Below are 26,656 nucleotides of genomic sequence, written 5' to 3'. Positions count from 1 at the left end.
ATGCTGGACAGAGTGAGCGGGAGGTTCCCCAGGGATCTGGGGCATATGGATCAACTCTGCAGTGTCTGGAATCGTTACTACGCTACGGGTTGTCTCAAAACAATAACGCCAGTCTCCCGCTCTACTGGCTGAGGCTGGCTGATATTTCTAGGCAAAATCAACAAGCTCTCAGTAAGCTGAGACTTTTAATGACCCCCAGGGAGCTTGGAAATTTGCTTGGGAACCAAAGTTTAACTTTATCCCAGAAATAGATGTGGGTGAGGGGAAGTAATGCTTTAGGGGACTATGAAAAAATGTGATGACATCGTATTTTTAACATGAAAGAATCCAAGCATACTTAGAGCTGAGAGGGATTTCAGAAGTTTTGTTCTACACTTTCCTTCACTGATGGGGGTAAAAGAGGCCCGGGATATCACAATTAGTCCATGGCAGAGGCAGAACAGATTGGGAGTATTCTGATTTCCTGTGCAGGGTTATTTTATGTGCATGTCTCTTTTGAAATACAGGTTCATTTTGTTCACTCATCCAAATAGCATTTTCTAGAACACAGATATGGTGTTTAGATCTAGTAAGTCTCTTTCTTCCCAAGAGGCTAAGAGGATGATGATCATGAGATATCTCCTTGAGTAAGTTTCCATTTGGATGATCTGAACACAGCCAGGTAGGGCATATGAAAGGTAATTTGGAAGTGAGCACAGCAGAAGTGGGCTGGACATGGTATAGCATGGTTAAAAAAACCGCGGACAGGCCCCCAGCCAGGTTGGTGAGGAGGAACAGGTGGCCAGGTAATCAGGAAGCTGGAATCTATTTTCAGGGGAGTTAAAATGAGTAGTGAAGTCAGAATCTAAAGTACTCAGCGATGATGAGTGACAAGTTCTCCAGCAGCGGCACATTGTTGGGCTTTGTAAGAGTACTGCCAATGTATTTGTTGGAATGAATTCCTTAAAATTACAATGGTAAGCAAAATAATCAATTTTAAAGAGATATTTTTGGTATTTTAGTTTTGATAGTTTTATTTGGATCACCAAGTTTTTTTGAAGAGTTTGAAAATTTCTGTGGAGAACACTTTTCTTGATTCAAAAGTGAAGCAAAATTATTTTTCTTTCTTTCCAACCTTTTCCACACACACACACACACACACACACACACACACACACATACTTTGTAGCTGATAGTAAATCATATGAGTTGTTAATCTCTGTGTCTACAAGTGAGATTTTGGTAAAAGACGAAGCACTAATTTATATACATATATATTTAAATTATATATATATATTTATATTTATATTTATATTTATATTTATATTTATAATTTTCTTACCTCAAGAGCAATTTTGTCGAAGATGTGCCAAGGCAAGGCTCTTAATGAGATGCTGAGTTTTCTGGGGCTAAGAAGGGGAAGGACTATGTATCTTCTTGAGACTTGGAGAGACCTCACCCTACAGCAGGTTGGATGGGCTGCTAGTACTTATCAGGCACTAGAGAACAGAACATAAGAGGCTCAAAAGTCCTGGTGGAGGGACATCTAGATGCTATTTGGAGAAGCAGGGATGCTAGCATGCAGGGTACCACAGGTTTGACCATCCATGATGGAAACATTAGAAATGTCCTAAAAGAAGGATATGGTGATAAGTGTGGGCAAAACAGACTAGAATAATAAGAGAGACAGGCACCTAGTTCTAGAATTTAGGGGTTCTTCGTAGCTTAGGCTTACTGCCCTAATATTTGGCTCTTTTTATTTCCCTGTGATCCCAACAGAAGATGATCTGGAGGCCAGGAGAAGGTTGGAGAAATTGGATAGAACAAAGCATCTGGTGGCAGGTGCTGAAAGGAAATCACGTCTGGAATTCCTGATGAGGGTCCCCATGATCAGGGATCATGAGGAAAATGGGCTCTGGACTCATATTCAAATCCTGCCTCCATAACTTATTTCCTCTGTGGACTTTTTTTTTCTTTTAAACAAGCAAAAACAACAAAAAGTCAACTTCTTCTACCCAAATTACTTTATTTGTACAGTTTTTACAATATTATGTCCTTAGTTTTTCCCCATTTCCTAATGCCATAGATCAAATAAAACTACAAAATGTACCCAGCTCAGAATCCTCAATTGCTATTATTTGAACTTGAACAATAGTGAAAGTCCAATGCTGTGAGGGAATTTAGTGTAAGTTCTTTACCTGCCAAGTAATATCTTTTTTTTTTACTATTTTTTTTAAAGTTTACTTATTTATTTTGAGAGAGCAAGAGAGCAAGCAGGGGAGGGGAAGAGAGAGAGGGAAAGAGGGAATCCCAAACAGGCTCCACACTGTCAGTGCATAGCCTAATGTGGAACTCAAACTCATGAATCGTGACATCCTGACCTGAGCTGTAGTTAAAAGTAGGATCCTTAACCGACTGAGCCACCCAGGAAGCCTAGCCAAGTAGTATCTTTACATTTCTTCCAAAGTGTTCTGTATTCAGCTTTCCATCTAGTAGTCCCATCGGGGTGGCTGTAAGATGAGACAGAGGGTGCCACGGCAGAAAAATGAAGCTCAGTCCCCAGTTTCTGCCAACAAGAATTAGGTGCTGATTTAGGTAGTTTACTGTCTGGCATTAGGGATGTCAGACAACTGAAAACAGGGGCTTGGTTTAAGAAGAATCTCAGTTACAGAGAGAAGGAGCAAGGTGGGCCCCATTCCAGAGTAAGTGGGATGATCATTATTCTATTTAGATTAGTATAATGTTGGAGGTAAGCCCCCATTTTCCTTATATGTCTTGCTGTGGGACCTTCTTGAGTAGTTCTTCAGAAGTTCCCTACCTTGGCCTGAGAGTAGGCAGGTAAGTTTGATTTCAGGGTGTGAGTGGCAAAGCGATAGAAAAACCACTTATTATATATAAAAACCCGCAGCTGGGGCGTCTGGGTGGCTCAGTCGGTTGAGCGTCCAACTTCGGCTCAGGTCATGATCTCACAGTTATGAGTTTGAGCCCTGTGTCAGGCTCTGTGCTGAGAGCTTGGAGCCTGGAGCCTGCTTCCGATTCTTGTCTCCCTCTCTCTCTACTTCTCCCCTACTCATGCTCTGTCTCTCTCTCTGTCGAAAATAAATAAACATTAAAACAAAACAAAACAAAACAAAACCACAGCTTCCAAACCTGCTTTTTAACGATAAAGGTAATACTTGGATATTCATTGCTTCAATTTCTGCATCCACTCAAGTGGTTCTAAAATTAAAGTTGGAAAGGAGAATTGATGAATTATCAGCCATAATACTCTAATAGGACAAGAGATGGGTTCAGCTTCTAAACCAGATTTCAAGAGTGCAGTAGGCCAGTAGGAGAAAGTGAAGCTGCGTTTGCTGTGGGAGGAAACCTTCTTGAACCAATAGGTGACTGGGCCCAGATTTGGTCTCAAGAGCCTGCAGCAGGGCTGAGCCTGAAATGTGAGGTCAGGGAGTCCCTGCTATGGAGAACTCAGAGAGGGAGATGGAAAGGGGGTCTCAAAGATAGGCAGAGCATGAGGGTAATCTCAGAATAATGGATCACCCATACGTACAGAGTAATCTCTCCCAGCGTTTCTCAAGAGTAAGGTTTTTCTCTGCATCCATGCACAGTGATCTGGCATATCTTATGTAGGAATGAATTACGACCTATTTACTTATGGTCATGACTCTTGCTATATGCATTGTGTCACCTATCAAGTTGAGTTCAGGGTCATATTCAGCTTCTGGCTAATACATATAGTTTTACACACATGCACCTTGTCCGTATTTATTTTGCAAAAAAAAAAAAAAAATCGTGAGTCTGTGACTCTAGCTGAATGAGGTACATAAAACAAAGTTGGTGACTGAAAAAAAAAAATGTGCTTCGTACAAATTTAACCAAAGCAGAATTTTGACAGGAGCTTTGAAGATATTTGAGGAGTAGGGAGTGGCCATTAAGTACAGCAAGAGAAACAGGAAACAGACTTCAGCCCTGGGCCTGCAACTTGTAAACTGGCAGCCTTTGGCAAATTGTTCCTCTTTTAGAAGTCTCGTTTTTCTCACTGGTAAAATGACAGGACTAATGTCTTTCCCAAAAAGGAACTCGAAAGTGAAATGACTACATGTTTCTGGCACAATACCCAACACAGAGGATATACCCAGTTCTCTTGATCTTGTTCTGAACTGTTTTTAGCTTAAATTATTTGGGGGATAATTAGCATTCTTATGTCACTTTTTTCTCATTCAACTAAAATGCAAGTCTCAGGAGGAATGAATTTAGAATGCCTCCATGACAGGAGAGTGGGGACTGAGAGTTTGCAGTCTTTTGTTTGATTTGGAATTGTAGAGCTCGATTAGGAATTAAGGTAAGCACAGGGACAGAGCTATTAAGGAAATTGGAAGGGAACAGAGAGTCCTGGAATGTGGCAACTCCTGCTTGGTTTTAAATGTAAGTTAAATATTAATTTTTCTAAAAAAAAAAAAAACAAAAAACACCTCTCCATCCATGGAGGACTTTTTTTTTCTTATGGTGATAGATTGTTGGTGGTTTGCCTTTCGCATTAACTTATTTGGAGGAAAAAAAAAGTCTTCAGATGATCCTATTTGTGTAATAAAAAAAGTATTCCAAACAGCTCCCTTGTCGCCAGCATCAACAGCAGCTGAACAGGGTTGGGTTGTTGCATAGTGAGAATTATTCCTTTCATTTTAAAGGAATCAAAAATGTTTGGGGCAAGCGAGAGCCCCAGTTACACATGATCAAAACAAACTACTATGAGATTTGCTTACGGAAAGTGTTGATTAAGTCTGCTGCTGAAGTCTGAGTACACTTTTCATTGTACCATAAGGATTTTGCAGGAAAGAGAGAGGTCAGCTTTGAAAAATTGAGCTGATTTGGGGAAAATAAGAAGCGTTTGAAGATCTCCTTTTTTCCTGAATTCCTTCCTGCTGGGGGTTTCCTAAACGAAGTGGGTACGATAATACTGTCAACTTGTAAACAGAAGTCAAAAGGAAATTCAAGCTTCTGTCAAGATTCATTCCAAATATAATAAAAAAGGAAGTGATGGAATCCCTTTTAAGGCTTTTGGACGGATTCTCTTGTGCTCTGGCTGTACTCTGAATTGTAAGGAATGGGGACCAAAAGCAAAATTGCACTCTACCAGTGCCCATCTTAGCAGAAACTCCAACATCTGTCACTTCCAATGGGTCCCTTTTCCACCTCTTCATTTTGTCTTACTTTCATGCATTTTTGTTTCTTTTCCCTTTTTAAAAAATTCACAAAGCTACTATCATCCAGTGTCCCAGACATGCAGCAGGCATGTTTTACTCTGTCAATATATCAAATGAATCCTGCTGTTCCTGCCACTGCCTAGGTATGTGACCCATGGGCCTAAGTTTCTTCATTCATAATGTAAGGAAACTGAATAAGATTTGCTGTGCTTAAGCCATGTTCTAGCCCAAGGTTTTTCAACTTGTGCACTGTTGATACATTAGGGTGGGTAATTCTTGTTGTAGGAGACTCTCCTGGTCATCATGAAATACTTAGCACCGCACCCTGCCTCTACCCATTAGAAGCCGGGTGTACAACTGTACTCTTCCCTAGTTGTGACAACAATGTCTCCTTGGGGATGGGGGGGAATAGCACTAACTAAATCGGAGGTTCTCAAACTTTGGTGGATCTAGAACCCCTGGGGGACCTGGTAGAAACTTTAAGGTCCATACATGATTCCACTTCAAAAGGCCAGGGCCTCTGTGTCTTTTACTAGTTTTTGGATACACAATGGAATTTGAGAATCACTCTCCACAAGAAATTGTATTAACAAAGTGATTCTCAAAGTATGATCCTTGCACAAAAAGCCTCAGGAACTTATTAGGGTTCAAGGAAGGAAGAAAAGAACCAATCACCAAGGGACTTGTTAGAAATACACATTTTGGAGCCCCATCCCAGTCTTAGTGAGTCCAAAACTCTGACATGGCACCCAGTTGTCGAAGATATGACGCAGGTAAAGAGAAAGTGCATTCTTGGCACACCCAAGACATTCCAGAGTGTGAGAGACCCAGAGAGGACTGCCTTCCTCAACACACGTAGATGCCATCAGTTACAGCCTTGCCTGGTATCAATTTCTCCATCTTACATGGCTCTTATCCCAATATGGTCATGAACATTTGTTCTGATCCAGCCTAAAAGGGGAGATTAGAATGTCCTTCTGGGGGAACAGATATCTGAGGATATGAGGACTGGCACATCTCGGACTCATGAATCCTCCATGGCACCTGGAGTCCTGACCCATGGGCTTACTCTTTGGGCTATGGCATTGACACTAGGCTGGTAGTTCTCAATCTTGGATTCATCTTAGAATCACTTAGGAAACTTAAAAAAAAAAAAATCTCAATGCTGAGGCCATACCCCAGACCAATTAAATCAGAATCTCTCTGAGTGAGAGCCAATTATCAGCTTTTTTGCCTTTTCAGTTGATTCCAACGTTCAAGCACCTCTGAGATGTCAATTAATGCTTTCTATAAAGACACACAGGGTTTTTACAGAGGGAGATAAAAGCAGAAGGATATGCAGAAGATTCGAAAGCACTTGCTCAGATTTGGGGATCAGGAGGAAGTTTGGTATGGCTACAGACTCTAAGCTTTTGAATCTGTGCTAGTTCTTCTCTACGGTTTTCCAAGATTCTTCTACCAGAAGCCACCTTTGCAGGCTCTTCATTTCTACACTACTTTGACTAGAATCTAACATGTACCACATTCTACCTTGTATTATAGTGTCATATATTAAGTTTGTGTCCTATACAACATTGTGAGCTTTCAGGAATAAGAACCCTGGCTTATCCATCTGCTGTTTTCCCCAGAATACCGAATTGAGAGCAAGCATCCAAAGACAGGAGTTTAATGGACATTTATAAAATGACATGGGAATGACATGGAACCTAAGGATGATCTATAGCAAAGCCTCCTGGCACTTTGTCCCCAGCCACACAGCAGGACTGCCTCACCTAGTATGCTTCAAAACCTGCCACAAGCGCATTGATTAACTCTGGACTCTGAGTCTTATCTGAAAAGAGAGTCAATCCCTAGAGAAAAAGTCTGGGTGGGTGACCCAAGTGCAAATTCTGGCATACTGAACATTTAAAGCATTCAGTACACACTCAGCTCCAAACTGGAGCTTTTCCATCAGTGGAATGAGCCAGAATGAGAGAGGTTTGGTGGAGAAAAATAATAACAGCATGATTCTTTGGGGCGCCTTGGAATTACAAAGGCAAGGCTGTTCATGGTCAGAGTGGTCACACCCAGCAAGATGAATGAAGGAAGGACCATAAAATTCTGGCAACCTTCTCAGCAGAGTGGGGATTCCACACACAAGACTTTTTTTTTGAAGATTCATTAATTAGATGATACATGTGGTTCTTTTCCATCACCCTTCCCTCTTGCTCACCATCTCAGTGGCGGAGGAGACTTTGGAGAAATTGCCACAGGCACTAGGAGAACACAGGAATGCCTTCAGGAGGCAGGTTGGAGTCAAGGGTCCAGTGAGTAAGCTCTCTGGAATCTTTGGAGAGTTTGGAGCCAACAAACAGGAAAGAGGGGAACACCTTGACTCAGAAGGTATTTATGAGAGAGGAGAAGCAGAGGAACAGGAAAGCCCCCAGCTAAAGTGTATTGGAGTCTGGCAGCCAGCCCTTTCTTTCAGCTTTCTCATTCCTAGATGGATGCTCATGGCTTAAGTCCTGGGGGTACTGGAAGTTTAAACTGCCTCTTTGTTCAACTCCTACAGTAAGAATTTCTATTTGAAACCCATTGGCTGTGTTGGGACATTTGCCTGTTGCAGAAGATGAGGAAGCTGAGGCTTGATTGCACAAGATACACGGGTGGTACACAGACAGAATGTTAAGAACGGCTTCGCCTTTCCAATGGTCCTCTAGGTCCCGTGATACCACCTGAGCACAGAAAGGTGGGCTATTTGGCTCCTCCCTTGCCCCCAACCCCCGCTCCAAGGCAGACACACACACCCACGCAAAGTGGGATGAAAAGGCAAGGGACGGACCCTCCCTAAGGGAAGGCGCAGGAAACTCGGATACCATTGGCCCAAGGTTGAGTCCTTCCTTTGCCTTTTCACACTTCTGTAAATTTGAACTCATTGCCTTTCTCCTCAAGCCTCCGCACCTGAGCCAGTTGGTCCCCTGGTGCTTTCCTCCCAGCCTGAGATGGAACTTCAGTGCTTCCCCTGAATGTGACGGGCTCTGCCAACTGCGAGGCCATGCACCAATTCCAGAAGAGGATTGGAGTCCTAACCTAAGCCGGGGTTTCCTCCACTCTAAAAAGGGAGCATTCCCATCCATTCTGCAACGCAGAAGGGAGCTCACGTGGAAAGCACCGGTCACGGACCGGCCCCTAGCGGAGCCCGCTCCCTGGCTGGCACTGGGCGGTGCGGCACCTGGCCTGCGGACAGCGGCGGCCGGGGCCTGCAGGGCGCGCGCTGAGCGCCGGCGAGCGGCTCGCGGAGGCTCGGGCAGCAGGAGGAGCGTGTGAGCTGTGGGCGTCCCTTTAAGAGCGGCCGGCCGACCCGGCCTCCGCCTCTCAGTCGGCGGAGCGCCGGCGGCCACCTGGGGCTCGCGGGGCAGCCGGATCGCGGCGGGGCCGGAGCTCTCACCGCGGAGGTGGGAGACGGGGCCCTGACGCCAGGTGCCTGAGCCGTCTGTGAGCGTGGCCGTCCCGCGCCTCTCCGCGCCGGAGGATGCGGGAGCGCATCTGGGCGCCGCTGCCGCTGCTGCCGCTGCTGCTGCTGCTGCTCCCGCCGCCACTGTGGGGCGGCCCCCCGGACAGCCCGCGCCCGGAGGCGCAGCGCGAGCCCGGGCCTCTGCAGCCCTTCGACCTGCTCTACGCCAGCGGAGTGGCCGCCTACTACAGCGAAGACTACGAGCAAGCGGTGCGCGACTTGGAAGCGGCGCTGCGCAGCCACCGGCGCCTGCGGGAGGTCCGCGCGCGCTGCGCCCGCCACTGCGCCGCGCGCCGCCCGCTCGCGTCCCCCGGCGCCGGCCCCGCGGCCGAGCTGCCATTCTTCCGCGCGCTGCTGGAGCGGGCGCGCTGCTACCGCAGCTGCCAGACCCAGCGCCTCGGGGGCCCCGCGTCCCGCCACCGCGTCAGCGAGGATGTGCGCAGCGACTTCCAGCGCAGAGTGCCCTACAACTACCTGCAGCGGGCCTACATCAAGGTACCCAGAGCGCGCACCTAACGCCCCCTGCGGCTCCGGGACGCTCTCTCGAGCCCTCCCCCACGGCCCCTGTCCCTTGGCCGGCGCTCTCTGCTTCTTAACCTTTCTGCCCGCGTCTCCTTTTGCCTGTCTGTCTTCTGTTTGTGCATCTAGGTATCTGGTGGCCCAGGGTGTGTAACCAACACTAGATGGATGAACCGGGCGCAAGCCATTAGCTCCACTGGCATCAACTTGTCTCTCCAAAAGAGGACAGCATTGATACGATGAGGTTTCAAGGACCCATCCCACGCTAATTTTTGAGACTTTGGCACAGCCGGGTCTAGTATAAGGTCTTCCCTCCCTTCGTTTCTTGATCCAACCTCACCCCCATTTCTCTTCTATCGCCACTCACTCATCCCTCAAGTACACCCAGTCTGCAGCTTTTCTCTGAAGTTTAAAAGAAAACAACCTCAGAACAACAGAGTTAAAAGTTGCCTTGCTCTGAAACAAATTTCTTTTCTTCTATTTCCCCCTGCACCTACAAAGCAGTAAAGATCAAAAGTTAAAGAGCAGGTACTGAAGAGGTGAATCTGTGTGAGGCAATCTGACTAAAAGTATCTACCCAAAGTGCTGACTTACTCTCCTTTTACAGAGGGCTTCTGATTTCTGGAGGTAAGCACTGGAGTGAGTTATTTGACGTCAGATGCCCAGTACTCTCCTTCGGGTTTTATTTGTGTGTATTCAACCTGCCTGAAGTTAGTGTCGGCAGTATACGGTGTATGTGGGCATTTTATCCACATCCGCAATGTTGACGATCTATCCGGACGCTTCAGCAGAGAATTTAGTCTATTTCTGGACACCATCCATGACACTCTGAACTTATACTTTTCTCCTCCGTCCCCCACTTTCTGGCTTTTTATGTCAAGGTGTCAGTGTCTCTTCTACACCTGTTGAAGTGACAGCTTTGTGGGCTGGCCCTGACTGTTAGCCGGTAGACCAGGCTGAATTTCTAGGGTGGCAAAAATAGACACCATGTACATCCATGTGAACACCATCCCACAAGGTCTGTGCTCTTGTGGGAAGGGCTCTCTGGAGATTTGCAGTTGTTTGTGGAGTTCAGGAAATCACAACTGAGACTTACCAGTGCTGTGGCTAAGGGGCTGGAGTCCACTAGACTAATATCTTGGGTAAGAAATAAGGATAAAGCCTGAATCCTTTCCAAGATTTGTCTTCTGCTTGCTTGTGCTTCTTGATGAATTTGCTAAAGCATGCATGAAGTATAAATCTGCTTTCTTTCGGATGAATGGCATGATTTTTGGTGGTCTTAGAGAAATCAATCAATAGCAGAGAGGGAAGAGACCTTAAGTACCTGACAGCTGAAGATAAACTGAGCCAGTTCCCAGAATAGAACATGTGGGTGGTCCAGTTTGGTCCCCATAGCACAGTCTTCCCAGGAATCTCAGATGTGAGGTTGGCAGTCCCGTTGATACTTCTGTCACACCCTTGGGGAGATTTTCCTTTCTCATGTCTGGAGAAGGAACGCGTACTTGTCTCCTATAAAAATAAATAACCATGAGGTAACTTTTGAAATGTCGGTTTCTTTGGTTCTCCAATGAAGCCTGCATCACTGTTAATGTCACGTTTAGCAGTCATTCTGCTTCAGTCCCCTGGCTGGAGGGTCAAAATGGTGAAGCTATAGGTTTGACATGCCTCACATTTTTGCGGTGAATTGATCATAGGAATCAGCTACTCCTGGGCACCTCTGTGGGTGAACTGTTGGGTGTGACGGATCAACCAATGAAGTTTAAGAAGTTCTCTCAAAAAGATGAACCTGTGTGCTAATTTCTGTTTTATCAGCAGTGTTTCTGAGAACGGAACACGTATCTTCTCCCTATTCACCTCTACTCAAAGTTTCTTGGATCTACATAATTGATAATCTCTTGAGGAGATATTTGTGTTTCTTTGGAAATTCATTTTTGATGGCTGGAGTTTGTAGGGGTGTCTCTGTGAATGTGTAATAAGGTGTAACATGGTTCCTCCCTCCCTTCTCCCAAGAACTCCACAAGTTCAGTCTCTGCTTGGCTTCCTGGGAATTGTAATCATAAACACATGCACGCACACACGCACGCACCCATGCATGCAGACGCCATCCTTTGAGAGTAAAACAAAACCCTCAAATAATAACAAAGTATGCTCAGGCTCTGACAAGTGTGGGTCCAGAAGTGCTTACTCACTGATGATAGAATGAGGAGTTCTCTGCATGTGCCTGGATATGAGTGTGGCCCTTCATGTTGTTGAATTATTTTTGACTTCAGTGAACCAGGCTGCACTTGAAAAGGAGAGTCCTGGGCCAGACTGAATTCAATGGCAAGTTCACAACCAGGATTTGAGAACCATGAAGCCTATAATATGGTCAGAACTAGTGGGCTTCCTAGAGATAAGGAAGTACCGTTCCTCTCAGGTCAGGATTTACCAACTATAGAAGCTCTCAGGAGCTGCTGTTCCTCTACCATATCCCAGCTGGTGAGCCACTAATGGAAGCAGATTTTTTATACCAGTATGTTGGAGAGGAAGTTGGGTTGAGAATTGCAAAATCTGAGTCCCATCAAGTCCAATTTTTCATTTCACAGCTGGGGAAAGGGAGAACCCCAGAGGGAAAGGGGCCCACATAAGTGTTACATATTTAATGGCAGAGGCAATAGGATTTGATGAAATGAGCACAGGACTGAGAATCAGGAGTCTGGGCTTTGTGGATAACTAATGCCCATGCCTGTGTTGTGCCTGCTGCCCGCTGGGGTCGCCTTAGGTCCCCCGGCATCCTGCAGTCCCCAGGGCTATCCTTCTGCCAGATTTGGACAGCTCCAGGGATGAGTAGGTCCTTGTCCTGTGGTATAACAGACACTCACTGCATTTATCTTAAGCACTGCTCTGTAGAATGTTCCTTAAGGACTGGCATGTTGGGAATTTGTCTGGACAGCTATGAGGCAGTAGTCCCACTTGGTGTCTAGCCACACCTTTTTGTTTAAATGCAGGGTGAGACTCTTCAAACTTTGATTTTTATCATTTCAGATTGTTAGATACGACTCATCAGTCATAGCCCAAAGCCTAACATAGAACTTTCATTATAGTATTCCCTGCTCAGAAACCTTTAGTGGTTTCCCCTTGCTGCCTGATAAAGCCCACATAGTTGAATCCAGTATCCATAGCCCGGCTCCTCCCTAACCTTCCTGGTCCTATATTCCCCTCTCTGCCTCCTTCCAGCTAGAGGGGGCAATGGATGTTTTGTGTATTTGTTTTGTGTATTTGATACTTTTGCACATCTGGGCTTTGTTTATTCTCTAGGTGGTGGGTAGGTTCTAGAATGGGATAGATCTGGAATTGAACTTTTAGTTCCTCAGTCTTGGGCTGCTTGACTGTGAGAAAATTATGTAAACTTTCTGAGCTTTGCTCTTCCCATCTGCAACATGGGGAAATAATAGGACTTACCTGATTGGTTTAGGCTAGGTTTAAGAGAAGATTTAGGTAAAGTGTCCTATTTCTCACTAAACACTGGAGATATAACATAATAAGAATAAACATATAAACATAGAAGAAATAAACATACTTCTTCTTCTTACTAGTTTAATAGTAGATTTTTCCTTCTTCTGTACATGTTCGAATGGTAATTATCCTAACACAAATATACCTCTTTCTCTGAGGCCCTCCTTCCTTCTGTCTGGAGCCCCCAAGAGAACACAGTTTCTCCTTCCTTTGAATGTCCGCAGCAAAGAATTTCTCCCTCTCATAGCATGTTTTATTTTTAGCTTTGTTTTCTGAGAAATTCCTTTATTTGCCTGTCACTTATGTGAGCTTCTTGACATCAAGAACTGTCTTAGTCATTTTTGCATCTCCTAAAGTGGGAGTTTCTAGATCTGGATGATTATTAGGTGGATGATTATTAATCATACAGGCATTAAAATATGATTTAAAATTAGAAATTTAGGTATAATAGATCTCAGTTGAGTCCTCAGCTTCTGTATCCCCCTCAAATATCAAAAACAGAGTGCAGTAGCAATAAACCCTCAGTGTATGTTTGTTGAATGATAATAGCTTGGTTTCTTGTGTAGAGATACTATTGTGAAAGATCTTTGTATGGCAGCCGGAGGTATCCTCATACTAGTTATTTGGTTTCTTGGCTGGTCAGTTGCAGCAGAAACTTACAGAAAGCCTGCAGATTCCTTGACTTCTCACTCTTTTCTGCTTGTGAGTTCTGGCTAGTGTTGCAAACGTCAGTCTCTTTTTCCTCCATCTTTTTTTTTTTTTCCTTATTTAATTATTACTTAAAGCTATGCTTCAGAAAATCTTTGACACATTGTGCCTGTTTTATGCATATTTGTTGAATTTAAACAAACGTAAGAGAGATACTTTTTTCCCCTTATCTCTGTGCTTTGTATTCAGGAATACTTTGACAGTAGCTGTTTTTCTCCCACTGTTCCCAGCCTTTGAATAAAAAACAAAAACAAAAAGCAAAAGACCAGTGCTGCTTATTTATTTTTTTAACTTAAAAAAAGCTTGCCCCTGCATGTTTTGTTTCTGAGTTGGTGCTTTGGGCCATTTGACCTTTGTTTTTCTTCTCAGGATTAAAGGGGGGGGGGGGGGAAACGGAAATAGCAGTTAAGTTAGGCAATCCTATCTCCCTCCTGGAGTCATCTCTTGACCATAATCTATTTTATTAGGGGTTTCTAGAAAAGAAAAAAAAAAGTAAACCCAAGGAACTTTCTTAATCTGCTTTATCAACTTCTTTCTCTTTCTAGAGGAATGCCTTAACAAAACAAAACAAACAAAAAATGGAAAGCCTAGGTCATGACTGCTAGTTATTTCTGAACTGTTACTTCAGAATAGAAACCTTTTTTGTGTCCCTTTTTCAAAACTTTTTTAGCTCTATGTAGACAGTGTACATTTTTCCCCCAAATTATTTCATATAGGAAGTTAACTTTATGTCTTCTTGAAATAGCTGTTCTGAAATTGCCCTAGTGATTATTTCCTCAGGGATATGGCTTTTTTTTTTTTTTTTTGGTTACAACTGGGCCTTTTTTGTGCCTGAATCATCAAAATCCACTAGTAGCATCTTTGTGTCCCACTTCTTAGGGAGGAAACCTTGGAGATTCTTTGTCTAGGAGCTTTTCAGTCCTATGAGTCAAGGAATCAGAATCTCAGTTGTCTCCACTGGGGGCCTGTCCATTTGGGGCCTCCCAAATGGAGCTCAAGTCTTTATTAGTCATCCATTGCGATTACAAATAGGAAGTGCCACAGAGGGTTTAATATTCAGCTTGATGAGAGCAGGAACTGCTTATAAGCTTTTCTCCTCTCCTAGTCTGGTGAATCAGGGATTCCTTTACAGGTTTTAATAAAGGAAAGCAATACACTGCTTGTCTCTCTTCACAGATTCCATCTCTGAGAATCAAATAAATGCATTCTGTCACTAATATCATTAGCTCCCTGATAATTTCCAGAGGGATAGCGGTGTGGAATTCCTCTGGGAATGTTTAATAAAATGTCAGCTTGCTTCATGGATGGGGCTTGATACATTCTGAAAGATGGCTGGGTTCACCTAAAACAAAAAGTCCTGGGATTCGCTGTAATAATGGTTCTTCTGTATTGCCGAGGAATTGAGAAAACAGGATTTCTTAGAATCACATACAGATTTTAGAGCTGGGGGAGAGAGAGAGAGAGAGAGAGAGAGAGAGAAGTATTTTGCTCATGAAATGTGGTCTAGCAAGGGCGACAAGTGAAAATGGTTGCAACTATAATGATGCTATAGCTTGAAGGATCCTCAGTGATCATGAAGTCCGTCCCTGTCACTTACTAGCTAAAGAGACTGGCCTCAGAGTTTCCATGACAATTTGAGGGGGGTCACTAGATGAAGCTGAGTTCAAAATGTAGGTGTTCTACTTTCTGGCCAGTGCTTTTCCCAGACTCTATGCAGTGGCCATGGCTACCTTCTGAAGGACTGTCTGGTGAATCAGTGGTGTGGAGGAGGTCTGCAGGGGACCTGTTGCCTTCGGAGACAGAGGAGACACAAGGCAGAGCTTCCTGAACTGCCCTGCCCACCCTGCATTTTCATTCACATGATGCATAAGCCACTCAGCCAAGAGTCATAGTTGTCTGGTGGAAAATTTTGCATTTCTCATTAGGAAAAATAATTTCTCCTGTCTTTTTTTCCATTCAGCTTTTCTCCTATAATTCTTGTTCTGTCCTTTTATCCATCCCTCCTTTCCTGCCGTCTGACTTCCTAGCTATGTAATTTCCATGAGGCCTAGCCCTCATTTGCCAAATGGCCCAAACACATCTTTAAAAAATGATTTGGTATGCTTTAGTGCTGGAGTGTAAGATTTTTGGTTTTCAGGATGGAAGAAGGTTGCAGACCATTGTCAGAAGAAGCTGGTCTCACTTGACCACACCCCTTTCTGCTTTACTTTGCTTTCTATACTCACTTCTCTCTTTCTTCCTCTCATCCTTGATTCCTGGTCCCACTGGTGACCCACACAGTGCAATTACATGTGAAAAGGAGAGGGCTGAGGGGGTCGACACAGGAGAGAGAAAAGCAGGTAGTGGTAGAAGGAATGTCAGATTTCTGGCTCTCATGAAATGAAGGCCATAAGAGCTTCTTGTTTAATTTCGTGTACAGACATAGGTATCTACTTCTATGAGACTTCTTTTAATGTCCCTTTCCCCCATATGCCCATATGCCTTGTGCAAGACTTGGGCATATGGTGGGAAGATGTTCCCCTCCCCTCCCAGCTCCCCATCATTCTGCAGCTGCTAACTACCACATTCATGGAACATCAGTGTTCCAACCATCTCATTTCACAGATGGGAAAATAAAGCCTGAAGGAGAATCAAGTTGTCCAAACTCATCCAGCAATTTAATGGAAAATCCAGGATTAGAATTCAAGAACCCTGAGTCCCACCTTTGTGACATTGCAGATGACCACTTTGTTTATAAGGCTCACCCTAAAAACACGAACTCAACCCAATTTAAATGAAACGCATTATTTGCTAAATGGAATAAACCCTGAAGATAAAAGCTACCTTATACAATGCTATTCCCTGAGCTACTATTCTGCCCACTTTGGGAAAAACTCAGGAATAGGAACCTGGGTTATTGCTGTTCCCCAGTAAGCCTGATGAAAATGAATGAGGCGAAGAATCTTCTTTGGAAGAGAAATGAAAGAGTAGAGCCAGAGAGAGGGAGATCCAAGATGTCAGATTTTCCAGAAGTTTAGGGGTATCAGAATGATCCTACTGGAATTCATTATCTGCAAATAGTGGATTTCAGGTTTTGGACAAGTAATGGGATATTCCTGAGGACTGCAGCGTAATTATACTGGAACTCAGGAAGGGACTGGAGAAAAGCAAGAGATAGAATGAAATAAACAAATCCAAAGCAAAACAGAGGAACTGTTAACAAACCCTCAATCACAGAAATGTTAAATGAGCCAATTTTGATTTATTTTTCCTGCTTCACTGCTAAATTTTTAGCTTTTACTCTGCCAAGATCAAGAGGCTTGCATGAAGAAATCAACACATAATTAGGACTCCAGACACAGTGAATTACCTTAAAACCAGATTTGGCTGTTTTTAAAAGAATGACCTCAAATTATAGTATCAAAGACTAATCCGGAAGACCTTACTAATTATTTCCCCACTGAAGCAAGAGCTGTTTCTTAATAATAGTTTTTAGATTGAATCCAGGATCAACAATTAGAATTTGATTCTAGAATATGGCATTTAGAAAAGTCACCAGGGACAGAGACTTTCATAGTCAATCATTGTTTCCATAGGATTACCGAGGACTCAATTATGCGGTGAAGTCTACATGCTTTCAGGTCAGTAGGCCTTAAGCTGGAGTGTCCGAATTTTTGCTTATTGATATTTTGGGATGAATTATTCTCTGTTGTGATGGGCTGTCCTGTACATGTTATGATGGTTACCAGCATGTCTGGTCTATACCCACTTTATAGCAGTAGCCACACCTTCAGCCCCACTCCAAGCTGTGACAACAAAAAACGTCTTCAGACATTTCAAAATGTTTCTTGGGTGTCAAAATCACCGCACATGAGAATCAGTGATTTAAATATTTAGGCATATTTAAGATAACTGGACATCACGTTTAGACAAGTATAAATCAAGTTTTTGACAATATATTCTAGATAGCAATGTGCTTACTGATGAACCATGATATTTATGCAAATGTTTGGCTGTAATGTGACACCTTTTATAAGGGGAAACCCATTGGAAGTTGGAAGTAGAGCTTCATTCTCCAAGATGCAGATCCCTGGGCTCATGTCCTATAGCTGGTCCTCCTTTGTGGGTGCGCTAAGTTAGCTTGTATGAAAGCCTGGGGGATCTGGCTTCTCTCTACTTCCACTTGTCAACTGAATGTGATAGGGCAGGTTACTTTAGCAATACAAACTAACACTCTTGGTTCTAAACTTCAGACTCCAGAACCAACTTATATCTCTTTCAACTTGGAATGTATCCAAACTGAATCATGTAAAAGTTACCCACTGCAACTGTTAGTTTTCTTGGGGTTAGCTCTGTGTCATATGTAATCTTAGAAAACAGCTTGACTCAAACCTTAAACACCCACTTATAGAAGCCTAAAAGTAGGGAATATAAATAAAAGGGTTTCAGAGGAAAGAAAAAATTACAAAGAGATAGAGAGAGAGTCAGAGGGTATCTCAGTCTATTTGGGTGCTATCACAGAACCCACAGGCTGGGTGGCTTATAAACAGCAAACATTTATCCCTCACAGTTCTGGAGGCTGTGAGGCCAAGATTATGGCACCTGTAGATTTCAGGGTCTGGTGAGAATCCTGCTTTGCTGTAACCTCACATGGCAGAAGGGGCCAGGAAGCTTTCTAGGGCCTCTTTTATAAGGTCCCCAATCCCATACATGAGAGCTTTGCCTTCACAACCTAATCACCTCCTAGATGCCCACCTCCCAATACTATCACCTAGGGGACTAGGTTTCAGCATATGAATATCAGGGGGACACAAACATTCTGACCCTACCAAAGAGAGATACAGAAATAGAGGGAGAACGATGGAGAGATGATAGAAACAAGGAGAGCGAAGGCAATGAAATCAAAGGCCAGGCAAGGTCCCATGTGTATAAGGAGGTTTCATGAAGCAACACGTGGATGTCACACTCTGACATCCATGTCTGTCATAAAGCCAATCATTCAGAAGCAGATGTTGATCATTCTGAAAGCTCTCCAATGCCACAGGCCTATTCTCAGTAGAGACGTTTCTGCTTTGAGAACGCCTGGGGTAGGAGAGCCACTCAGTTTCCTCCGTGAAACAGAGAAGGAAGGAATCCTTTTGGGGGAGATTGTATATGCACAGCACTGAATATCCACCAAGTGATATGATCCCCCTCCAATAAATAAATAAATGCCACAGGAAACCAAACAAAAAAGAGATTCTTAGTAAAAATGTTCCCTTTTAATTTATATTAAACTACACTGCTTTCTCAATCAGCAATTAAAGAATTTTCTGAGCACTTTTAGGGGTAACATTCTCTTTTGGGAATGTGAAGATGAATAAAGCATTTCTTCTACCTTCAAATAGGTTCATTGAAGGAAACTCCTATGAGATTATGTGGACCCTGTTCAGGGATGTTCTGTATCCACGTGATGGAATTAAGTATGAAAAAAAGACATGTCTTAAAGATTTGTAGTATATGAGGAATGCCCTTTAGCTGGAATGCTGGTAATTTTAAACTTTGAGATAGGAAAACAGGACTAAAAAAGAAAAACTTTTGGAAGCAGAGATGGTGGAAAAGCCAAAGAATTAATCAAGAGTGCAGGTTGTTTTAAGAGTACATTTGCTCTATCGTATGTTTGAGGCTTAAAAAAAATCAACATATGGTAAGATATGAAATGCTACCTTTTAGGAAATTTTACTGATAATTAGAGTTATAAAATATACTGCCTCAAAGCTCAGTCCAAGTGAATTGTGGTTTCAGTGACTTTCAGTTTGTTGAGAGAAATGCCATTTTGCTACTTCAGGTTTCTTTGAAATCGTAGGAGTAGCTCAATCTTTCCTTTTATGGCATGCCTGGTTACTAACCATCTCTGTGACTCCGTGTCCATCTCTGTGAAAAGATAATAAAATTACCTTAAAAAAAACTCCACAGAAATCACACATTTGGACTGAGATTTGAAGCAGTATATTTTATAATTATTACTAATTATAAATATTATTGATTTACTATTACTATGTTTCAGGTATTATGCTAAAAGCCTTAAAAAAATTTTCCCATCAAATTCTCATAACAACCCTAAGATACAGATCTTAGTACAGCTGACCCTTGAACAACACAGGGGTTAAGGGCACCAACCCCCACACAGTTGAAACTCCACATACAACTTTTGATCCCCCAACAATGTAACTGTTAATAATTTACACTTGACCTGAAGCATCACTGATAGCATAAACAGTCCATCAACACATATTTTGTATGTTTACATGTGTCATCTACTATATTCTTATGTAAAGGAGGCTAGAGGAAAGGAAATGTTAGTAAGGAAATTAGAAGGAAGAGGAAATACATTTACAGTCTGTGCTGTATTTCCTGAAAAAAAAAAAATCTGTGTGTAAGTGGACCCATAGAGCTCAAACCAATGTTGATCATTTACAGTCTGTGCTGTATTTCCTGAAAAAAAAAAAAAAATCTGTGTGTAAGTGGACCCATAGAGCTCAAACCAATGTTGATCATTGATCATTTAATTGTCATTTAATTGGTAATTTGTCATTTTGCTATAGGGACACTGAAGCTTAAAAGGTTAAATAATATGTCTGAGATTGGGGCGTCTGGGTGACTCAGTCGGCTAAGCATCTGACTTTGACTCAGGTCATGATCTCACGGTTTGGTTTGTGAGTTCGAGCCCCGCATCAGACTATGTGCTGATGGCTCAGAGCCTGGAGCCTGCTTCGGATTCTGTCTCCTTCTCTTTGTGCCCCTCCCTGACTCATGCTTTCTCTCTGTCTCAAAAATAAATACAAAAACAAAACAAACAAAAATAAAAAAAAACCAAAAAAAACCATCAAAAATATGTCTGAGATCATACAGCTAGTACGACATAACAGAAGCAAAATCTGAACACAGGTTTTTCTGATGACAAAGCCAGAGTTCTCAATTACTTCTCATGGCTTACATTTTGGCATCAAACAGACCTGTATTCAAAAAGTCCTGCCTTTTATGCATTGTAGGACCTTCTCAACGTTTATTTATTTTTGGGACAGAGAGAGACAGAGCATGAACAGGGGAGGGGCAGAGAGAGAGGGAGACACAGAATTGGAAACAGGCTCCAGGCTCTGAGCCATCAGCCCAGAGCCTGACGCGGGGCTCGAACTCACGGACCGCGAGATCGTGACGTGGCTGAAATTGGACGCTTAACCGACTGCGCCACCCAGGCACCCCTGTAGGACCTTCTCAAAGCTCACTTGTATGAACCTGAGTTTCGTTTTTCTTTTCTTTTCTTTTCTTTTCTTTTCTTTTCTTTTCTTTTCTTTTCTTTCTCTTTTCTTTTACTTTCCTTGCCTTTCCTTGCCTTCCTTTCCTTTCCTTTCTCTTTTTGTCTTTTCTTTTTTAAGTTTATTTATTTATTTTGAGAGAGAGAACAAAGTGGGGAGAGGCAGAGAGAGAGAATCCCAGGTGGGCTCCATGCTGATGCAAGGCTCAAACTCATGAACTGTGAGATTGATGAGGGACCAGAAGGCAAGTTGAGAGCCAAACACAAATTAGCACAATGCTTCACCTGCCTCTCCCCCTTCCAAGGTGGGATATGTGTGACATTCCTCAGGCACTCTTGGCTGCCCAAGAACAAAAGGACAGAGAACAAATGGTTAAAGTGAAAGTCTCCATCAGTTTACACATATTTTAGTAATATTACAAGAAAAGGGCTTATTATCAATAGCTTAATCTCCAGGAACTCCCTACTGTCTTAATGATAATGGTTTGCTAGAGGGGAAAGCAACCTTAGTTTGACAATAGCCAGGCCTCCAGTAATCTGTGAGTCTTCTTTAGCATATGGAAATCCCTTTAAGAAACTCCCTCTTGACTTTACCTCCCTCCCCCCAACTCCATAGTACATAACCAGTCACTCTTCACAACCCCATTGCAGCTCTTCCAGCCAATGGGTCCTTACCCCAGGCTTTAATAAAATCACCTTTTTGCACAAAAGACATCTTTAAGAATTCTTTCTTGGCCGTCATCTTCGAACCACCACCACTCTTCCAAAATTCCATCAAGATCATGACCTGAGCCAAAATCAAGAGTTGGTTGCTCAACCAATTAAACCACCCAGGCACCCCTGAACCTGAGTTCTGTCTGGCAAATGGGAGTAGTCATACCTACTCTACTGGGTTCTTGTGAGAAGTTTTTAAAGAAAAGTTTGTGGGCTCACTTAGGTTGGCACTGACAGAAAAGTACTTATTTGGGGTGCCTGGATGGTTCAGTTGGTTGAGTGTCTGACACTTGATTTTGGCTTAGGTTGTGATCCCAGGTTTGTGGGATGGAGCGCTGCCTTGGGGTCTGTGCTGAGCAGAGAGCCTGCTTCAGATTCTCTCTCTCTTTCCTTCTGCTCTCTCCCCTAATCATGCTCTCTCTCTCTCAGGGAAAAAAAAAAAGAAAGAAAGAAAGAAAGAAAGAAAGAAAGAAAGAAAGAAAGAAAAGAAAAGAAAAGAAAATGAAAGAAAAGAAAAGAAAAGAAAAGAAAAGAGAAAAGAAAAGAAAAGAAAAAAGAGAGAGAGGGGGAAAAAAGTACTCATTCTTTGTCTTTGAGTGTCTGGGCAGAGGACAAACTTGTGAAGGAAGGTGAAAGGCAAAGGGAAAGTTAAACCAACATATCATGATCAACTGAGAAGATAATTACATGTGCAGAAGGTAGAGAAAAGCTTAGAGACGCAAAAAAACCAGAACCTGACATGCTCAATTTGAGCTACTGGCTTCAAGTTCAATTCTGTGTACAATGGAGCACAGACTTACCAGCCTCCTTTCACCATTGGGCTAAAACAAAAAACATCTTCTTACTGGACACTTGGGATTGTGCTGCAAAAAGTCCTTTTGCTCTCTTCCCCACTATGTTTTCTGACTCTCTGATTTCACAATTTCCTTGAGATTGTGGCCTCTTCTTTGTATTTTCCAAAAAAAATGGACTCTGTTCAAACACATTCCAAACTTTCTCTGTTTCCTATTAGTAGATAAAATCTCTTCCCACAGACCAACACATCTTGGGAATTTTAAACCCCTTTAAGCCTCTTCCCCACCCTGGTCTTGAGTATCCCTGGGGGATGGCCTAGGTTTGGGAATCAAGAAACATCTCTTTATCATAGACACCAGTGATTTAGACTGCTTCTTATATAACAGTCAGGTAAATGGGCGAGTAGCTCAAATAACAAAGTAGAGGGTAATTAGTCTAGGATCAAATAATTCAGGCTCTGTCCCTGGTTTTATCACTAATTTTCTCTCTAGGCCTTAAGGTGTCCTTTTGGACAAGGGAAACACTGGACCAGAGGGTTTATAAGAGCCCATTTATCTCTGCCAGCCAGAGATTCTAAAATACTTTAGTGGACTGGTACAGTGATTCAACCATCTACCTGTGGAAAAGAAAAAAGTGATGAGATTGTAATGGAATAAAAAGTAGAATGAGATAAAAGGCATTTGAAAGGTCACAAGAAAGGAAGTACTTCCAGTGTGTCTGATGCTGGTCCTCACATTTGGATAGTCAATCATTGCAAAGGAGAACTTGAAAGAAGGTTGCACTAATATTCATTTGGTGGTAACTTAAGAGGTATTAGATAAACTTGGGCATGTGCAGGAAAGACAAAGAGATAGACGACTCAAAACTATGTTTTATAAAAGTTGAAATAGGGATGAAGAGACTAAAGAAACAAGGTTTTAAAAAGATCATTAGCTGAGACAATTAATTATTCTTGATCTTTATGGCATTGAGGAACTGAACAATTTAGACCAACTAACAGAAGTTACAGAGAACAAAGATCTCGTCTCAAACACAGAAGACTTTTCCTAATACTAAGAGGTACTTAGATATAATTGGGAACCCCAGAAGAAGGTGTTTGAAAATGAGTCTGACAAATGCTTCACAGGGAGGCCGCATTTAAATTTCAAGCACAAAAGTGATATTGAGATAGATAAGATTTAACATTTTTTTTACAATCCAGAGTTAATAAGACTCCATGATCTTATGAAATGAAAATCTGTCTTGTACCCTCAGATGGGGGAATCATTAAGTACTTTTTTATTAGAAAAGTCCTACAGCTCTCTCTCTCTCTCTGTCCTGCTTCTTCATTCTGGTTAAAATAATCTTAGACCAGGGTCACCAGCACATTCTCTGTAAATAGTTTACAGAAATGTGAAAAAGTAAAAAGAGAGAGAGAGAAAACAAAACAAAACAAAACAAAAAACCCAAAACACAGTACCAAGCCTTAAAACCCTCACGGGAACACACACTCATGGAATATTTAGCAGTAACAATATCCACATGTATAATCCACATCAGTCCTCTGGTTTCTGTGTCTCCGAGGTAACATCTGAAAAGGATTGAGTTGCGGTTACAGAGTACCACTGAACGTTTTAAGTTGGATGTAATACAACGGATCAAAACATCCATGCTTAAGAATGGAAGGTGGGGTATACCTCTCTTAGCAAGTGCATCACCATATACTCAGAAAACCCAATTTCATTTACACAGTCTTTGCACTGCTATTTTTTTCTTAATGTCTATTTATTTTTGAGAGACAACGCAAGCAGGGGAGGGAGAAAGGATTCTAAGCAGGCTCTGCGCTGACAGCAGCAAGCCTGATGTGTGGCCCAAACTCACAAGCCCATGAGATCATAACCTGAGCCAAAGTCAGAAGCTCAACCCCAGGAGCCTCTGCACTGCTATTCTTATTTGTGTCACTTCTGTGCTATCCAGAGACCGGTCTGAAAACCTGGCCTTATTCCACACTATAGTTTCAGTTCTTAAACCTTTGCCAGTGTTATTCCTGGTCAGTTTCCTATGGAGGTTTTTAGGGGGTCTGCCCAGGACTTCATATTTAAGAATATTTAACATCCTTTAAAGGATTTTATATTTATAGAATTTTATATTTTATAGATTTTATATTTATAGAATTCATAAATATTTATAGAATCCCTTTATCTGCCTCCCTCCTCCCTGAAATTTCTGCCTTACTCTCTAGATGGGAAGAAGAGTCATGGCTGCTTCTCCTGGGGAAGACGGGAGTGGAGGTCCAGGCCTTCTGCTCAACCAGCTGAGCATGGTTTTTTCCCTTGTGTTTGGCTGGAGCAGGACACTTACTGTCACAATCCTCTCTATTCTGTTATGACTAAGTTGTCTGGTCCTTTAATTAGAGAGAACATGCTTTGGGGGGCCTTTTTTGTATACCACCATTGGTATTACCATATTGTAGGCTTCTCCAGAGTCCTATCTGAGATATCTGGGAGACAAAAAGAAAATCCAGAACATTCACTATTATGTTGGAATCCACCTAGCCAGTCCACCTCCTTCATGCCACCTTTCAGTCTTCCTGTCTTTGTCTGTTGTAGTATGTCCAGAGTTTTTAGGTGTACTTCAAAGGAGGTCTAGGGAGAAATGAGTTATTCTATCTTGTTCAGGACTAGAAGTCTCCATGCAGACTCTTTAAATTATCTTTAAATTATGATGATGATGATGATGAATACAATTTGGAGTGGACCTAATTTCAAAACTCTGGCAGAGCTATTACCAATGCTTTACTGCAAGAAGCTACAGAAAAGTCCTTCTGATCTCTAACAAAAGTCTCAGTCACGCTTCTCTCTCCAACACTAAACCAAACCTACGTAAATCAACTGGATTTTGCCACTGTTCATTGTTAACAGTATTCTTTCCTACTCCTGATTTAAAAAGTCCTACTTATAAAAAAAGTCCCAGCACTTTTGCTGAGTTGCCACTAGCCTGCCCTTTCATTTGTTTATGGACCCATAGAGGAGACCCCTCTGGAACACCATGATGTAACTCTTCACAGATACATAAATATTTGATAATCCTGGTTCATCTTTCCAATAAGACACATAATAAAGATTTGCCTACTAGGTTATACATGGGAAACCAATTTACATAGGACTTAAGAAAAAAAAAATGTTCCTAAATGATGATTCCCTTTTCTCTTTCCTATTGTCCTAGAATAAATATTACATTACCATAATTAATACCTCTTTCATTCTACAGATTATTACATGTGAGTCTTTGACCTGACATTGATACATAGCTGATATCACTACTTGATTCTTTGTACTTGGTCCAACCTTATAAGTCATTTTAAGATTAATAACATGAAAAAAAAAAGATTAATAACATGAAAGTTATTAGGTGTGATACTAGTTATTGGTTATTGGGTGTGATACTTTGGAAATACTAGATACTAGATATTAGTTATTGGGTGTGATACTTTGGAAATAATACTAGAGGAAGGTGTTAGAATATTGTGGCTCTAATCATAATATGTCACTAACTCTGTGTGGCTATATGATGATGTACTTCCCTTGTCTTGGTCTCAGTTTCTTCATTTATAAAATGAGGTGGCATGCCTAGTGGCTCAGTCAGTGACTCTTGGTTTGAGCTCAGGTCATGATCCCAGGGTTGTGGGATCGAGCCCCACGTCAGGCTCCGTGATGAGTGTGGAAGCTATTTGAGATATTCTCTCTCTCTCTCTCTCTCTCTCTCTCTCTCTCTCCCTCTTCTCCTCTCTGGTGCTCACACACTCTCTTAAAATAAAATAAAATAAAATAAAATGGCAGAATATTTCCTCCTATTAAAAACGTCATTAACTTATTAAATTGTGAAACTTTTAGCAATTAAGTTGTTTGCTCCTTGATTTGGTCATTATAAATCCTAACATTTTACCCTCAGGATGAAAAATTTTGATATTTAGTCACTAAAATAGTAGGTTTTGGCAACATAAAATGCTGAATATATTAGAAAGGAAAGTCAAATGTGTAACCCCTCTGGCATCCTAGAAATAGGCCTTTGTGGGTCCTGAAAAAATACTTTGACCTTATCACTCAGTTCAATTGTAACTTCAGTGTTAGAAACAAACAAACAAACAACAAAAAACGTTGTATTTGCTACACAGTTCTATAGACTTCCCTCTGAAATTTTGTACGCTAATAGTTAAGATTCAATTTTATGTATAATTTTCAGTTGATTAGTAGCACGATATTAACTCTACCCTAGTGTCATTTAAAACCTTAAATGGCACACAGTCTGACTATAAAGCAGTAGACAGATTCCACAGATCCCTGAGAAAGACTTTAACATCTTTGAAACTCAGTTTCCCTTTGTGTAAAATGGGAAATGGGGATATTACTAATATTATTCTATTTGTGGAACAGATTTACTTTTATGGTTGAGTAAAGTATTTTGAAAATGTTCAAGTTCTATACAAATGTACCAGCA

At 42.0% G+C, this 26,656-nt stretch overlaps 1 protein-coding gene across 1 annotated transcript in view; it reads left to right on the top strand.

Moving 5' to 3' along the window:
- Nucleotides 1–8,518: 8,518 nt before the first annotated feature.
- Nucleotides 8,519–26,656, top strand: part of P3H2 (prolyl 3-hydroxylase 2) — a 150,637-nt gene continuing 132,499 nt past the window's right edge. The window contains exon 1 of the mRNA XM_047875443.1: nucleotides 8,519–9,171. Coding sequence (XP_047731399.1) covers nucleotides 8,695–9,171 — 477 coding nt within the window. The 5' untranslated portion in view covers nucleotides 8,519–8,694. The remainder of the gene's footprint in view (nucleotides 9,172–26,656) is intronic.

Source organism: Prionailurus viverrinus, chromosome C2 (assembly GCF_022837055.1).
Source record: "Prionailurus viverrinus isolate Anna chromosome C2, UM_Priviv_1.0, whole genome shotgun sequence".
In the NCBI taxonomy this organism is placed as follows: domain Eukaryota; kingdom Metazoa; phylum Chordata; class Mammalia; order Carnivora; family Felidae; genus Prionailurus; species Prionailurus viverrinus.
The sequence above is the reverse complement of the archived record's forward strand: the minus strand, read 5'-3'. Positions and strand labels throughout refer to the sequence as shown.